Here is a 15,384-nt window from a genome sequence, read left to right as displayed (position 1 = left end):
TTTTCGTAGAAGTGCACATAGATATACTTAGAATATAATATATATATATATATATATATATATATACATTTAAAAATGATTTTCCACCATATTAATATTTATTTGAAATTTTAAACATTTGCATCGAGTTCTTAATATTTTTGGTGTTCTTCCTATTTTTTTTGTTTTTTTTAAAATTCGATTCGAGAATTCGTAATGTATATAGCAAATCGTGTCGTTTAAATCGATGCTGCGAGGTCGTTCCCAACGTATCGGGGAAAAAAAGGCTGACAATGAGCTGGCAGTCGAGAATCTTACGCAGCCATTCGAACGAGGTCGATGGCGTGCAGCACTTTCCGGCATGGTATATGACATTCGAAGGACACATTGTCATTTTCTTTTTTCTTCCTTTTTGATCACTTTTCTTATTCTCGTATATCTTTCCTTGATCTTTTATTTTCGGTTCTTCGGAAGCTTCACAATTCCTTTCAAAGTATTTGATTCTACATTTACATGACAACACGACGCGTGTCCTTTTCGTGTTGTGCTTATATCAAGAATCTCATGGCCTCGTAAAATTCGATTTTTTTGTTGGAATCACGCGCACGTTTCTCTTCTAATTCGAAAAGATCATCGATCATTGATATTTGAAAATCGAACATTTGAATCTCATTTCTGTAAAATTATATTTACTTTTCTCTATAATTATTATTATTTCTTTATTTTTTTACCAAAAATTCGATCAAACAAATTAGGTTGAAAATCGAACATTTGAATTTCATTTCTGTAAAATTATATTTACTTTTCTCTATAATTATTATTATTTTTTTATTTTTTTACCAAAAATTCGATCAAACAAATTAGGATTATTTCTATGAGGTTCCCTTAGTATAGTTAAACAACCAACGTCGTTATTCTATTTTTCTCGGAGCAAGTATTTTTAGATTGCACTATGCACCGATAATATTATCTAACACGATTTTTGATCGCAGACACACACACACACGTAGCATTGGTATTTTCTTAGATTACTTCGAAATTAGGATGACAACGCTTGTGTGTGAGATATATAAATAATAATAATAATAATAATATATCTTATTTAATTCTAAATGCTTCTTTTTCTATCTCTCCTTCGAATTGGTCGATTATTAAATAGGTTCTTCGCAAAGTAGTACTTACAAACACCTCCTGTTTTAATTAGTAGTTAACAATCTATGACTTCTTAGAAGCTAGATATCGAAATATATATTATCCTATCGAAGAAGGTCTAGTCTTTAGCAACAAGGTATCCTGGTACAAATCATACTTGTACCAACTACGAGATATATGTGAGTATGTAAAAAACCAAGGGTCACAATATTTCGCTTTTTCATCTTCATCTATTTAATACAAAAAAGAAAAAAGAATAAAATAAAATAAAAAAAAAGAATTATAGAAATCGTTCATTAATTCATTGACAAGATTGATCCTAGCAACTCGCTTGAATGTATAAACAAACAAACAAAAATAAAGAAAATTGCATCTCGCTTGCTTTAATCTGTGTGTGTCTGTCCACATGTAGTTTGTCTAATTTATATATGTATATGTATGTATTAATATAAAATCGTATCAAAATCAAAACGGTTCTCTTTTAATAAAGGATCAAACAAAATATGCAATACGTACATACGTATATATATATATATATTCGTTCGTAATTTAGTTGACACATGTTCTTTAGTATGACCAAGACAAATCGAAACTTCACCCTTGACTATTATTCTTATTAATATTTCAAAGGTCTTCAACGATCTAAGCGATACTACAGTCACATTTATATACCGTGACACGTCAGCAATGAATCACAATTTAAAATAACGTTTTGCTTCGTTTTATGTTAAATATTTTTCTTGGTTGTACATAAGAATTTCGAGAATGAACAGAGTTACAAAATGTTCTTCGTACTATTCGAGTATCGTTAATGGAAACTATTAAATTAATATCTTTTAATTATAGATTTAAAAATTGAATGAAATTAACAAAAACTATAGTTGCGTGTGTCTATTGGAAAAATTGATGAAAGCAAATTAAATCATCATAGTTGTAAAATCAATCGTATAGAATCTCAGCGAATCATTCGAATAGTACGAAGTATAGAAGTAACGAAAAAAAAAAAAAAGAAACGAAGCTTCATCTCGAAATAGTAAAAAAAACATAGTCGTAGATAAAAAAAGAAAGAAAAGAAAAAAAAAAAAAGAAAACAAAAAAGACGTGAGGGATGCCAATAGCAGGCGGAACTCCGTCACATTTCTTGCCTTTACAGAGACAGGAGAAAAAGAGAGAGAAAGAGAGAGAGAAAGAGAGTGAGAGGGGGGAGAGAGAGAGAGAGAGCAGGAATATAACAAGGGAAGAGACTACTACAGGGGATGAGGATGACGATATCAGTGTGTTCCCAATAATAAGAAGAAGAAAATAAACAGAGGAATAATATTTCGTAAAAATTTATCCAGTGATAATTATCAAGAAAGAACAAAATATATCTAAAGACTGATTTCCTAAAAAAAGGTCGATCAAAAGTGAACGGCTAAAGATGTATGCAGCAGCAGGTGGTGCGAGTATAGCGAATAGGAGGAAGCAGAAACGTTTGCAGTTGTACAAACGTGGTGCCGAAGGTGGCCGACTGGGGGAGAATGTATTAGGAACGGCAGAAAGGGGCAAAATCATTTCGAAGCAAACAAGGAGAACAGGATCAACAACGGGAACGTTGATGACGAACAAGTTCGCTCGTCAGCATCAGCATCAGCACCACCACCACTACCACCACCACCATCATCATCAACACCACCATCACCACCACCAACATCAACACCAACACCAACACCACGTTGTCCCATCATCCTTCGCAGCACAAGTTGCACCACAATCATCCCAATTCCATACGGGCATCGATCGACAACAGCTTTCACGAGTCGAGAAGTACCAACAACAACTAGCACCTGTCTCGCCCATTCAATTCCCCATATCGCCGCCACCGCTCTCACTGGAATCATCAGTTTCGGTCACCTACGCCACTAGCAAGCCTAACAGCTTCCCTTTTCCGCCACCCTCGATCCTCGATCTAAGAATCTCGCCTACTTCCACGTCGGATCTACAGGTGGGTAAAATCCTCCAAGAGTTAATAACTATTCTTATCAAAGGCCTCTCCCTCCCTCCTAGTTTACCTTGGAAGACCGAGCAAATCCTCGCTCACCTCTTTCACTCTATTCCATCCCTATACCTCTAACTCTGTCCCATTATTTTTTTTCTATCAATTCGATACGCTAGAGCTATCTTAGCACGATAATAATATAGAGGAGTATATATATACATAATACATATTTAGAAATATCACCTAATTCCACACCACTTTTATTCCGATCTTTTTTTTTTTTCTTCTAACTCTTAATCTTTATACTCTGTATTTAGCAATCTATCTATCTATCTATCTATCTATCTACCTACCTATCTATCTGTCTGTCTGTCTGTCTGTCTGTCATCCATCTATCTAACTATCTATCTATCTATCTATCTATCTATCTATCTAACTATCTGTACGTATCTGTCTATCTTTCTATCTTTATTATCTATACTTTTCGTTTTTATCTAACGCACCGCACCACTCGTCGGCACAACACCCCCCCGAGTTTGAGAAGACCGTCGATCGGCTGTCTGGTGGCGTCTACCGTAATATCGCGGTAAGGCGTTCGTCGGATCATCCAGGTTCGTTGGTCGATCCCGATTGCGATTAGTAGAATGCGTTTCATCTAAAGGATAGATGACGATAGATGAAAATGATTAAAAGATAAATGAGGAAAAGAACATTTACTTGTTTATTATCGCGGTCTCGTTACCAGCGGATTTGGATACGGCGAATGCTATGAGGCAGAACGGGTCTCGAAAATTTGTCTAGATTATATCTATATATCTATATATATATATATATATAAATATATATCTATTATATATTTACATACATATATATATATATATATATATATTCGTCGAATTAAACGACGAATTTGAATTATACTGATCGGAATTGGGATATGATAGTTGCGTGGGACTTGTTCGATAATACGCTCGAAGGAAGGAGAAAAGGATTTTTCACAATCAACCAGGAGGGTGACACTCAAATCTAAAAAAAAAGGTGCTACCACTATCACTACTCCTACTAACTTATTATACTACAACTTCTTCTACTACTACTACTAATACTACTGCTACTACTATATTACCATACTACTGCTACGAGAAAGTGGAAAAAAAAAAGACAGTCCGGATCTTGACGATCGATGAAACAAGCAAGTGAATGAGCGGAATGCAGGCTGCTCTATTGATTAGAAGGGAGAAGCAGCGGTTACGGGGGGGTAAGGTGGTGAACTTTAGAGATTTACCAACCAACTTGGCCACAAGGCTTATTCCACCGCTACCACGATATCCCCCACGTTCGTACGTTTATGGGGTAAGTATCAGGTTCACTTGCCAGTCCACTTTATCAACTTACGACGGTAAGATATTATTAAATCGACGAGGTATTTCTACGGAACGGAAAGCGTTCGCCGATAGAATCTATCCTCGGGTAACTCACGATACCGCCTATCTGCGATAATTAAGGTAGAAACTTTCTAACTCGGGGTTTCTGTGCGGCTAAAATTTATTAACGATGTTTTATTTATCTCTATTTTCATTTAATTTTGATTTACTTTCTCGTATTGTTTTTCTTTTTTATTTCCCCTTTCGTTATGTATTCATTATCCTAAGTCGGCTGCGCTTCCGTTTTTCGTTTTCTTAATTTTTCTTTTTCTTTACTTTTTTTTTTCGTTCGAGTTAGCGTCCTCCCCCGTTTTATTTTTCTTTTTTTTTGGTAGACCATGTGTGACGTAATTATCTTCTCATGTGATCAATGTCGTAAAACATAACTTCATGTTCAATAAATATATATATATACATATATACATGTATGTGTTTTAAACAGGAATACGAATGATCTTCTGCTAGCAAAGGATTTAAGATTGAATATACCCTTTAATCGGTTGTATTCATTTACCAACCTTAAATCCTCAGCCCCCTAATGTTGTATCCACTTCTCTTTTATGATATACATTTAGAATAGAATAATTAATGTCGTAAAGTGGAATGGTTGCAGTGTCAGGGAGCTGGAAAGGTAGCATGGCAGGGATGCACCAGATCATCCCCTCTTCCTTTATTTCCTAATTTACCACATGGGTGTCGCGGCGGCGATGGCTACAAAACGAAACAATGCGAGGCTCATCGAAGATGGATGAAGAGGAACAGGGTAACGCGTTTCGTATTGAAGGCTAACGCATATTAATTTCATTCATAATTCATCATTTGTTTTGATAGACCGGACAATGTGAATGCATTGAAAAATTTCTTTTTTTTTTTTGTCTAAGTAACGATTTAATTGTGGTAAGATGAAATTTCGTTTAATCACAGATACGAGATGCCAGTTATTGTTATGGGAGTAGCGGAGAGGACGACGACGATGATATAAGCGGTAGCGTTAATCGTCGTAGAGCCGAAGTTAATGCAGCAGTAAACACCGTACTTTATGCCGGACTTGGTGCCACAGCTCTCGGCCTAGTGATTTCGTTCGTTGGTACCGGTGAGAAAGGATTTCTCAGTCCTGAGCTGAAATTAATTGGACCCTCGTTACTGTGCGCTGGTCTACTTTGCTGCCTGTTTCGTGTATTGCTTTGTCTTTGCCTGTGCCGTTGCGGCGAATGCCGTTGGTGCCTTTGTAAGCAGTCCCGTAACAAGAAAGAAAAGGAAAAGCAGAAGACGGAAACACGTCCATCCGGTCCAATGCAGACAGCCTCGCTTTTATCACCAGTGCCACAGCAACCAGCCACACACTCGTCTTGCCAAGTGTCGTCGTCAGCAAAGGGACATGAACTCTTACTCTCTCCTGCCCAATTACCTGAATGAAAATATGATTTCAAACGTTTTCTACCGAATTCTACATGCCGATCTACTGCCGATTCTGTCCAAAGAAGAGGAAAGAAGATATGGAAAGGAAAGAAAGAAAGAAAGGAAGAAAGAAGAAAAAGAAAAAGGAAGAAAAAGAAAAATATTAAATAGCATATCTCGATATTATTCGGTTTGACTTAAGTCACAAAATATATCATAAAGGATAATTCTAGTTAAATGGAAGTTAGTGCTCACAGTGAGGATAATAAATGATCGGCTACGTTTTTTCTACCCTTCCGGTGTTTGATGAAGTAAACGAACGTTTGTTGATAAATCTCTTAATTTATTTCCTTCCATTGTTATTTCTTTATAAAGAACATTTAAAATAGTCAATGTGCTATTCACTTAAGATGCAATAATGCATGATATATTTAATGATTTAATGGCATTAGATTGATTTTCTCTTTTCTTTTGTAAGAAAATTTGTTGTCTTTCATTGTCTTCTACAAAAGGCAATAAAAAAAATTCCATTTAATACTAACTTAAAATGCACTGATCAAGAAAGTTGGAATTGCATTTGATCGGTAGAGGAGTAACTGTAGATTACAGGTGTATCTGAGGTAGTTGCATTGGAATCTGTTGCAATAGTGAATAATTGATCTTCGTATATGGTACCCTGAGATTCTACTTTCCCATTACCAGTCGTTGTTCCTGTCCCCGAAGGATTATCCCCTTTGGTAGCTTCTCTATATTTTTGTAGATAAACTTTCAAGGGTTCAACATAATTATCAAAACCAAGGTTAGTCATAGCAAACAAAATATCTTCCCCGTTTATGGTTTTTCGTTTTTCCATATGACACCGGTCACTAGCTTCTGAGGTGATAAACGATATAAACTCGGATACACATTCTTGTACACATTCGCGTGCATCTTTAGCTATTTTTCCTGCTTCAGGTATAGCCCGTTTCATTATTTTGGCTACATTAGCTATAGGGAGAAAACGATCCTGTTCTCGTAGTGGACCACTACCACTTCCACCTCCACTGCCTTGTAAAGGGTCACCACCACCATGATTGGAATCATCTGTATTTTCTGGATCAATAACGATTAAAATGATAAATCATGAAAACTATATAATGAAATTATTAAATTATTCATAAATCATTTCTGTTGGATTTAATCATAAAATTTCTAAATCAAATGCAGTTCGTTCTATATTTTCTCATCGTAATTGTTATTCAACAATTGTTTTATCTTGTTAAATAAAAAGTTATTAAAATATGTAAGATATATTATAATGTTTTATAAAACACTAACCTACCTTCCAATTCGTCCGATTGTACGCCTATGTACGAGGCAGAAACACCACTTCCTCCTAAAAAGGTTGTAGGTCCTAAAGGTCCACCATCATCGCCACTTTCACCACTATTTTCCATCCTCTAATAATATTTTATATTACTTAATTTAAATAATATATAAGTTTTGTACTCCTAACCTCTTCATGGACGATGTTCGTGTTATTGTTGTCACTTTTAACCATAAACGTTGCAATACTGAGAAATACTGAGAACACATTTTACAACATGGAAGAACATTTCGACGCATACGCAATAGTTGAATCTTCATTTAATGTTCATATTTATATTTATGTTCTCTCATTATTATTACATATAATTATTATTAAATTTATTAAAAGTTTCCGAAAGTTCACATTAATCTGAAATATGACCATTTACAAAATATTTTTAATAATTCGAAAATATTATTCTAAAATTCTTGGCCAATCAGAAAACGTAGTAAATTGTAAAGGCTAGTATACATTAGAGAGATAACGACCAATCAGAAGACAACCAATCAGAAGACAACCAATCAGAAGACAACCAATGTCACATGTTACAGTGACGTAGTAAGACGGTGGTGGGGATCGCGTGTTCCCTCGTAAAATATTTCCGGCAACGTTAAACTTAGTACTGAGAGTGTAGAACGTTGTGTTATGAAAGAACATTCAAGTAAAGTGAAGAGAAAGTCTATAAAATGTTATTAGGAGTTTTTTAAGATTTAATAAATATTTCGTCTAATGAATATTTTTAAATTTGAAACTCTTGTTGTGGTCAATTTATTACAGTTCATAAATGACTATATTTACGACTGATTTTAATACAAAGTAGTGCCATCTATTAGATTTAAATATTACTCCACGTGAGAAACAAACGACTCCAATATGGCGAATGTGAGGGACAGTGATACTTCGTTGTGGCTTCATAACAAGCTTGGAACGTCTAATGATAGCTGGACTGGCAGTTCAATTTGTTCTCAATTAAACGCTGAGGTCTTAAGAAACATCAAGGATTGTTTTCCAGATTTACAAACTCAAGTTAAACTTAAATTACTTCTTTCGTTCTTCCACATACCTAGGCGAAATGTTGAAGAGGTAAAGTGTTCGTACTTTTCCCGCTATAATTCATCATTGTTCTATTTATCTTCATTATTTTTACGTTATTTATCAATGTATTATTGCTTTCTTTATTATCAGTTTTTTTTTCTTTTAATAATCTCATGAAATTTGCCTGTATTATGATATTTTAGGCAGCCCGCCGCCTATTTGATTTTATTTAGGTACCTAATGTTTTTGGCATGCACAATACCTTACTTTCGTTTGCGCGGCATGTCTTAATACATTACATGCATGTAATCAAAAATGCTAAATAAATATCATTCAATTTACTTATATTACTTGTATAGCTTTCTATTTTTATAATATTTCAAATATTAAATATACAGGATAATCCGTTTGAGATGTCAGGAAAGTAAATCATTGTATACAAGAAAATATTCGAATACAACAACAATTTTATGTCCTAACACATGACCACTATTAGAAGTCAACATGAATGGAGCACAGATCATATTATACAGACAAATTGTACAACCCTGGAGTGATCTGCGAAAAGGTTGACTTTCTTATGCTAGTGACTTGATTTACCCTGACAGGAAAAAATCTAAAGAAGTCTAGTTAGGTCCAAGATACTTTGCGAGTATGAAGTGGGTTCATCACAGTTATACCAGCAACTCTGATGCTTAAAACTTACAATCTTTTCATTTATATTGTAACAAACTGCTCAGAGTTATATATTATTAATCTCGTATATATAATGGTTTACTTTTCTAACATCTCAAATGGATACTCCTATACATTTCTATATATATACAATGTTAAAACTTTTGTAGTGGCGCGTTGAGCTGGAAGAAATCATTGAAGTTGCATCGCTGGACAGTGAGTTATGGGTTTCAATGCTATCCGAAGCGATGAAGACATTTCCATCAACAGGATCATTAAATACAGATATTACTGATTTAGATGAACATAGACCTATTTTTGGAGAACTGGTTAATGATCTTCGGAAATTATTAAAAAAGCAGAATGATCCTGCTATGCTTCCATTGGAATGTCATTATCTGAATAAAACAGCTCTGGTGTCTGTAGTAGGTCAACAACCTGCTACAGTGAAACATTTCACATTGAAAAGAAAGCCAAAAAGTGCAGCTTTAAGAGCTGAATTGTTACAAAAGAGTAGAGATACCGCAAGTAATTTAAAAAAGAGTACAGCTCCCACTGTACCAGTACGAAGTAGAGGAATGCCAAGAAAAATGACAGACACAAGTAAGAGAACTGTGCATGTTTAGATGCATTAATGTTGTGTAATATAAATATTAGATACAAGCAAATATTTCATTATTATTATAATATTACAGCACCCCTCAAAGGTATTCCTAGCAGAGTTCCGACGAGTGGATTTCGTTCTCCTTCTCTTACAAGTGCATCAATGTCAAGCAGAACTCCTATTAGTAGTAGAAGTCGTAAAGATGGTGGTATTAAATTGTTGGATATTAACGAACAACCTCTTGGATATGCACAAGCTAAAAAGAGAAGGCGAATGATGGAATTAGAAGAGCAACAGAAAAAGGTTGCAGAAGCTCAAGCAGCTGCGGCAGCTGCAGCTTCGGCGAATGCAGCTACAGTAGAAACTCCAGCAACGCCGGAATATGCTCAAGGATTAGCAGCGATTAATCCACCTTCAACTCCTGTTACACCAGTATCCACTGTTCAATCTTACGTAGCTCCTACCACTCCAAGTGGAGTTACACCCACGACTACATCACAAACTCGTAAGAATTTTGTTGTACTTTTATGATTTGGTATTTGTTTGTTTTATTTATAAATTCCATATGATAAAAAGTTTAATTATATGCAATAACAATTTTTAAATTTGTAGCAACTACACCATCTACACCTACAGTGTCCAGTACTGTATCACCAATAACAACACCAGCAGTCATATCCCCGGTGGAAAGTACACCTGTTGGTGTACAAACTGTTAGGCCAGCACAGACAATTACACAGATCCGTATACAAACATCTGCACAACCTGTTAATGCAGCAGCAAATACAAGAAGAGGCTTGTCACTAACGGTACATTTTTATCCAAAGATATATACAAGAAATATGTTTATAATGCATTATCAAAATTGTTTATTTATATCATGGGTTTTTTAATTTATAGCGAGAACAAATGCTAGAAGCTCAAGAAATGTTTAGAACGGCTAATAAGGTAACCAGACCGGAAAAAGCATTGATCTTGGGATTTATGGCTGGTTCTAGAGGTATATAATATTTGAATATCCATACAAAAAATCATTTCTAAAAATAATAAATACAATAAATAAAAATTTGTCAATAGATAATCCTTGTCCTAAACTGGGCAACATAGTAACAGTAATGCTTTCGGAGAATATAGAAGAGGTCTCTCAAGCAGATGGTTCAACGGTACCAATGTTAGTTGAAACTCACTTCCAAATGAATTACACAAACGGCGAATGGAAGAGGATAAAGAAAAATCGTCGAGTTGTAACGGAAGAGTCTACCTCGGCAGCAGCTCCTACTCCTAATCCAACTGCTACAGCTTCCAATTAGGCAAAATAAACAAAGAAATATATATATATATAAACTATATATATGTATAAAAAAAGAAATTATATCGCGATCTGAAATAACGCAGAATCTTTTTTAAAGTACTCGCGTATATTATGGCCATTTGAGAACGCACACAATTTGGTCATACCAATTTTTAAAGACTTTAGTTCAATACGCGGTTCACATCATCAGTCATCACTTATGTTTTCGTAACGCATACGAAAACTCACGTCAATTTTGTAATAAGATCATTAAGATTATATCGCTGATAATTATAATTGAATTATAATATAGACTATGGATTCGTGAGTACGAATTTTAAAATGGAACTAACAAAAATAAATAATAACAAATATTTTGTTTTTGTTCGTTTCTTTCGAATCATAAGGAAAAAGTTTCCAAATGATGAAACTGATGGTGCTAAACACATAGTTTTTTTTCTACAGATGTTTCGGTTACTAACTTACAAAAGATTCAAGACTAATTGTCCAGAATAAATTAACAATTTTCTTATAATGAAATTTAATAATTGTCGTTCATACTGCAGAGTATGTACATTATTATTAAATATTTACATATTTAACAGAGATGAACATAAGACTTACACATTATTGTTATTTGAATAAAATATAATTAGATTAAATTATATTGTCATATGTATTATTCGTATTGGGACAATTTATTATTTACAAAAATTTGTTTATTTTCCTGTAATTCTTGTCAGACGATTATATTAGATTGTTCAAAAGTTTTTTTTTCAAGAAAATACATATTTTTTGGCTTGTTCAGGCATGCCATCTGTAAAGCTTCCAACGAAACTTGCTAACCTAGCATAATTTTGTGAAATTGGGTAGCGGTACGGTGATATTGTTCTATTACCTATTTTCTTAAATGTAGTATTGTATAATACGCTTAATAAAAAAATAGTGAATAAAGAAAAATATTCTTCTTTAGTGGAATTCATCAAATTATCATTTATATTGTTTAAATTAAACGTGAATTATATAATCTGATTGATTTCTTGTCTTGTGTAAATTTGAAAAGCAGAAGTTAAGAAGACTGTTTCAATCAAATCTATATAAAACTTGTGTATAATAGGTATATTATTGATCTTTTTATAAAAATTAAAAGACAACGATGCTTCGATTGTTCGGTACGCAAGTAAAAAAAGTGGTGTGTATTGCAATTCTTATAACATTTCTTATAGGATTTATATATTTGATAAACTTACACATGTATTTTCTTTTTTCTACAGTCTTGCACCATCTTATCTTCCTTAAATAATGCAAATAATTTAGCCTTAGTAGAAACAGTTAGGAATTTTAGTATTAGTTCAAGATGCCTAGGAGCTTGGCCCGAAATACAAAAACCTGCACCAGATTTTTCTGGAATGGCAGTGGTGGATGGTGGCTTCAAGGAAATAAAATTAAGTGACTACAAAGGAAAATATGTAGTTCTCTTTTTCTATCCTTTAGACTTGTGAGTTGTTGTTTAGCACTTATACACTATTAATAAAAGATTAAATTATATATTATATATTATGTTAATGAAAATGTTGTTCTTCCAGTACGTTTGTATGTCCAACAGAGCTGATAGCATTTTCTGAAAGAATCGCTGAATTTAAGGCATTGAATACACAAGTAATAGGTGCTTCTACAGATTCTCACTTTAGTCATCTTGCGTGGACAAACTTGCCTAGAAAGCAAGGTGGTTTGGGTGGAGATTTAGGGTACCCTTTGTTGAGTGATTTCAATAAAGAAATCTCAGCGAAATATAATGTTCTCTTGGAAGATTCTGGTATAGCGTTAAGAGGACTCTTCATCATAGATAAAGATGGAATACTTAAACAATTAAGCGTAAATGATTTGCCAGTTGGTCGTAGCGTGGATGAAACGTTAAGACTGATAAAAGCTTTTCAATTTGTCGAGGCACACGGAGAAGTATGTCCTGCCAATTGGCAACCAGATTCTAAAACCATCAAACCAAATCCGAAAGAAAGCAAAGAATACTTTGAGTCGGTCAATTGAATTTTCTCTCTAAATCTTAATATATGAATCTAAATATATATATGTAATTATATATAATTATAAAACAAATGTATATACGCATGTATTGTAAGAAATTGTATTATGATTTGATGTAAAACAAAAGGTGATAACATATAGTAAAGGGTTACAAAATAAATGATATAAGAAATATAAAGCTTTATTGAAGTAGTAGTATAGTAGTAATAGTAATAGTAATAGAAAATCACCGTCTCTTTTTCGTATCAATTGGACTCCTGATGCATTCAGTACGCCGAAGAAAACATTTATTTATCATACTCTTTTGAAAGTATATGGTGGAGAGATGAGGAGGAGAGAAGAGAAAATACTCCGAACGAATTCCTTTGAAAAGCACATTCGCTATTCCTAACGTATAATACATGCGTGTACGATTGTGTTTGTAGGCGCGTTCGAACGGCACGAATAGAGTTCTTCGTATCGGGGGTTGATACAGACTCGGTACGATCGAATACCAAGAGAGAAAGAGAGAAAGAAAAAAGAAAGGAAGAAAGAAAGAAAGAGAGTACAGGGGTTCGTAAAATTTGAATGGAGAGAAAGAAAGGGGAAGAAAAAGGTGCGTGCCGCTCATGCACATACATTTATATGTTAGAGAGAGAGAGGGAGAGGGAGAAATGGAAAAAGGAAAGGTGGGGTGAGGTTGGAGGGTGGTTTAGGAGTGGAAGAGCAATCTCGTACCAGTTAATTTGATTCTTTGTGGCGATGAAAGTAATAGTGGGAGGAAGCACCAAAAGACCGTTCCCGATTACCCTATCCTCTATTCGTGGCTTACCAAGTAAACGTTTACTTTTTAGAAACATCTCACACGTGTCATAATACAATCTTATTTTTCAAAATGAATGATCTATTAATGAGATTTTTATCAATTGAGAAGAACTATTATATTATACGAATTTGATAGTAGTTAAGTATTTATCATGAATAATATGTAATACGCGTTCAGATAATGGAAGTTCTACCGTGTATAGAATATTTGAAAGTAAGAGCTTTAAACAAGAGGGTAGGTAGATTAGATATGTAAAAAGAAACGCAAAGATAAATGGTTTTATCTTTTCAATCCGGTAAATCAAATTTTGTCGCAAAGTATACAAAAAGGGAAAGATGAAAAAAGAAAGCCATAGGGATTATATATTTTTTCTTGAGTAACAAATAAAATATATAAGTAAGGAAGATATAGAAAAGATAAAGAATTTAGTTTGAACTTCGAGAAATGATGATCCTAAAAAAAAGATCCTATTCTGAAATATAGTCGCATAGAATATACTTACTTACTTATGTATCAGAGTATGGAGCAAGTGACATGTAGGATTAGAGAGAAGCGAGTCTTTTAGCTGGGGACGGACGGGGCCAGGGGATTTTGATGTTTCAATCGTGCGTTCCGTTGTCCGGCGCGGTCGATTAACGCGACCGTGAGGGTGGGTCAGTAAGTTTAGTAAGGTTTCCGATTCTAATCGGTGTTCTCGGTCGATGCTCGACAACGTCATCTCTGAAAATGACTCGACGTTAAACTTTCATTCCCCCTAATACGTACATTTAAATCTCTTTAAATAATATAAGACACCAATTGTTATATTATTATTTAAAAATGTCTATATTTTTATATTTCTATATTTGATTTATTATTTATCTATTAATTTGCATATAATATTTGATCAATCTCAAGTTGATAGTACAAAACTAAAATATCCTAACGGAAATAGAATTAATTTGTATTCCCAGTAAAACCAAAAAAAAAGAAGAAAGAGAGAGAATCCAAGTAAATGATACAGAAAAGTAAGAAGAATATATCATGCACCAATTGTTATACTATTATTTAAAAATGTCTATATTTTAATAGTTCTATATTTGATTTATTATTTATCTATTAATTTGCATATAATATTTGATCGATCCCAAATTAATAAGACGAAACTAAAATATCCTAAGAGAAATAGAATTAATTTGTATTCCCAGTAAAACCAAAAAAAAAGAAGAAAGAGAAAGAATCCAAGTAAATGATATAGRAAAGTAAGAAGAATATATCATGCACCAATTGTTATACTATTATTTAAAAATGTCTATATTTTTATAGTTCTATATTTGATTTATTATTTATCTATTAATTTGCATATAATATTTGATTGATCCCAAATTAATAAGATGAAACTAAAATATCCTAACGGAAATAAAATTAATTTGTATTCCCAGTAAAACCAAAAAAAAAAAGAAAAACAAGAGAGAATCATCCAAGTAAATGATATAGAAAAGTAAGAAGAATATATCATGCACCAATTGTTATATTATCATTTAAAAATGTCTATATTTTTATATTTCTATATTTGAATTATTATTTATCTATTAATTTGCATATAATATTTGATCAATCTCAAGTTGATAGTACAAAACTAAAATATCCTAACGGAAGTAGAATTAATTTGT

The 15,384-nt window shown here is 33.4% G+C and overlaps 4 protein-coding genes across 4 annotated transcripts; 3 read left to right on the top strand and 1 right to left on the bottom strand.

Moving 5' to 3' along the window:
• The first annotated feature begins 1,571 nt into the window (after window positions 1–1,571).
• LOC106791726 lies at window positions 1,572–6,265 on the top strand. Its single transcript, XM_014757595.1, has 3 exons — window positions 1,572–3,115; window positions 5,147–5,296; window positions 5,458–6,265. Exons 1-3 carry the CDS (start codon window positions 2,552–2,554, stop codon window positions 5,947–5,949), a joined length of 1,206 nt encoding a protein of 401 aa, XP_014613081.1. The 5' UTR covers window positions 1,572–2,551; the 3' UTR covers window positions 5,950–6,265.
• Window positions 6,266–6,389: 124 nt separating this feature from the next.
• On the bottom strand, window positions 6,390–7,486 carry LOC106791727 (nuclear transcription factor Y subunit B-4). Its single transcript, XM_014757596.1, has 2 exons — window positions 7,253–7,486; window positions 6,390–7,023 (listed from the first exon to the last, which is right to left on the bottom strand). Exons 1-2 carry the CDS (start codon window positions 7,365–7,367, stop codon window positions 6,488–6,490), a joined length of 651 nt encoding a protein of 216 aa, XP_014613082.1. The 5' UTR covers window positions 7,368–7,486; the 3' UTR covers window positions 6,390–6,487.
• A 588-nt stretch (window positions 7,487–8,074) lies between these two features.
• On the top strand, window positions 8,075–11,348 carry LOC106791730 (negative elongation factor A-like). Its single transcript, XM_014757601.1, has 6 exons — window positions 8,075–8,362; window positions 9,160–9,592; window positions 9,685–10,098; window positions 10,206–10,402; window positions 10,494–10,593; window positions 10,671–11,348. Exons 1-6 carry the CDS (start codon window positions 8,153–8,155, stop codon window positions 10,901–10,903), a joined length of 1,587 nt encoding a protein of 528 aa, XP_014613087.1. The 5' UTR covers window positions 8,075–8,152; the 3' UTR covers window positions 10,904–11,348.
• Window positions 11,349–11,728: 380 nt separating this feature from the next.
• On the top strand, window positions 11,729–13,105 carry LOC106791731 (peroxiredoxin). The gene is made up of 3 exons (XM_014757602.1): window positions 11,729–12,076; window positions 12,159–12,382; window positions 12,471–13,105. Exons 1-3 carry the CDS (start codon window positions 12,041–12,043, stop codon window positions 12,928–12,930), a joined length of 720 nt encoding a protein of 239 aa, XP_014613088.1. The 5' UTR covers window positions 11,729–12,040; the 3' UTR covers window positions 12,931–13,105.
• The last annotated feature ends 2,279 nt before the right edge of the window (window positions 13,106–15,384 follow it).

The sequence above is a fragment of the Polistes canadensis genome, unplaced genomic scaffold (assembly GCF_001313835.1).
Source record: "Polistes canadensis isolate GaletaPanama2010 unplaced genomic scaffold, ASM131383v1 scaffold_336, whole genome shotgun sequence".
NCBI lineage: Eukaryota > Metazoa > Arthropoda > Insecta > Hymenoptera > Vespidae > Polistes > Polistes canadensis.
Note: the sequence above shows the minus strand (reverse complement) of the source record. Positions and strands in the feature narration are given on the sequence as shown.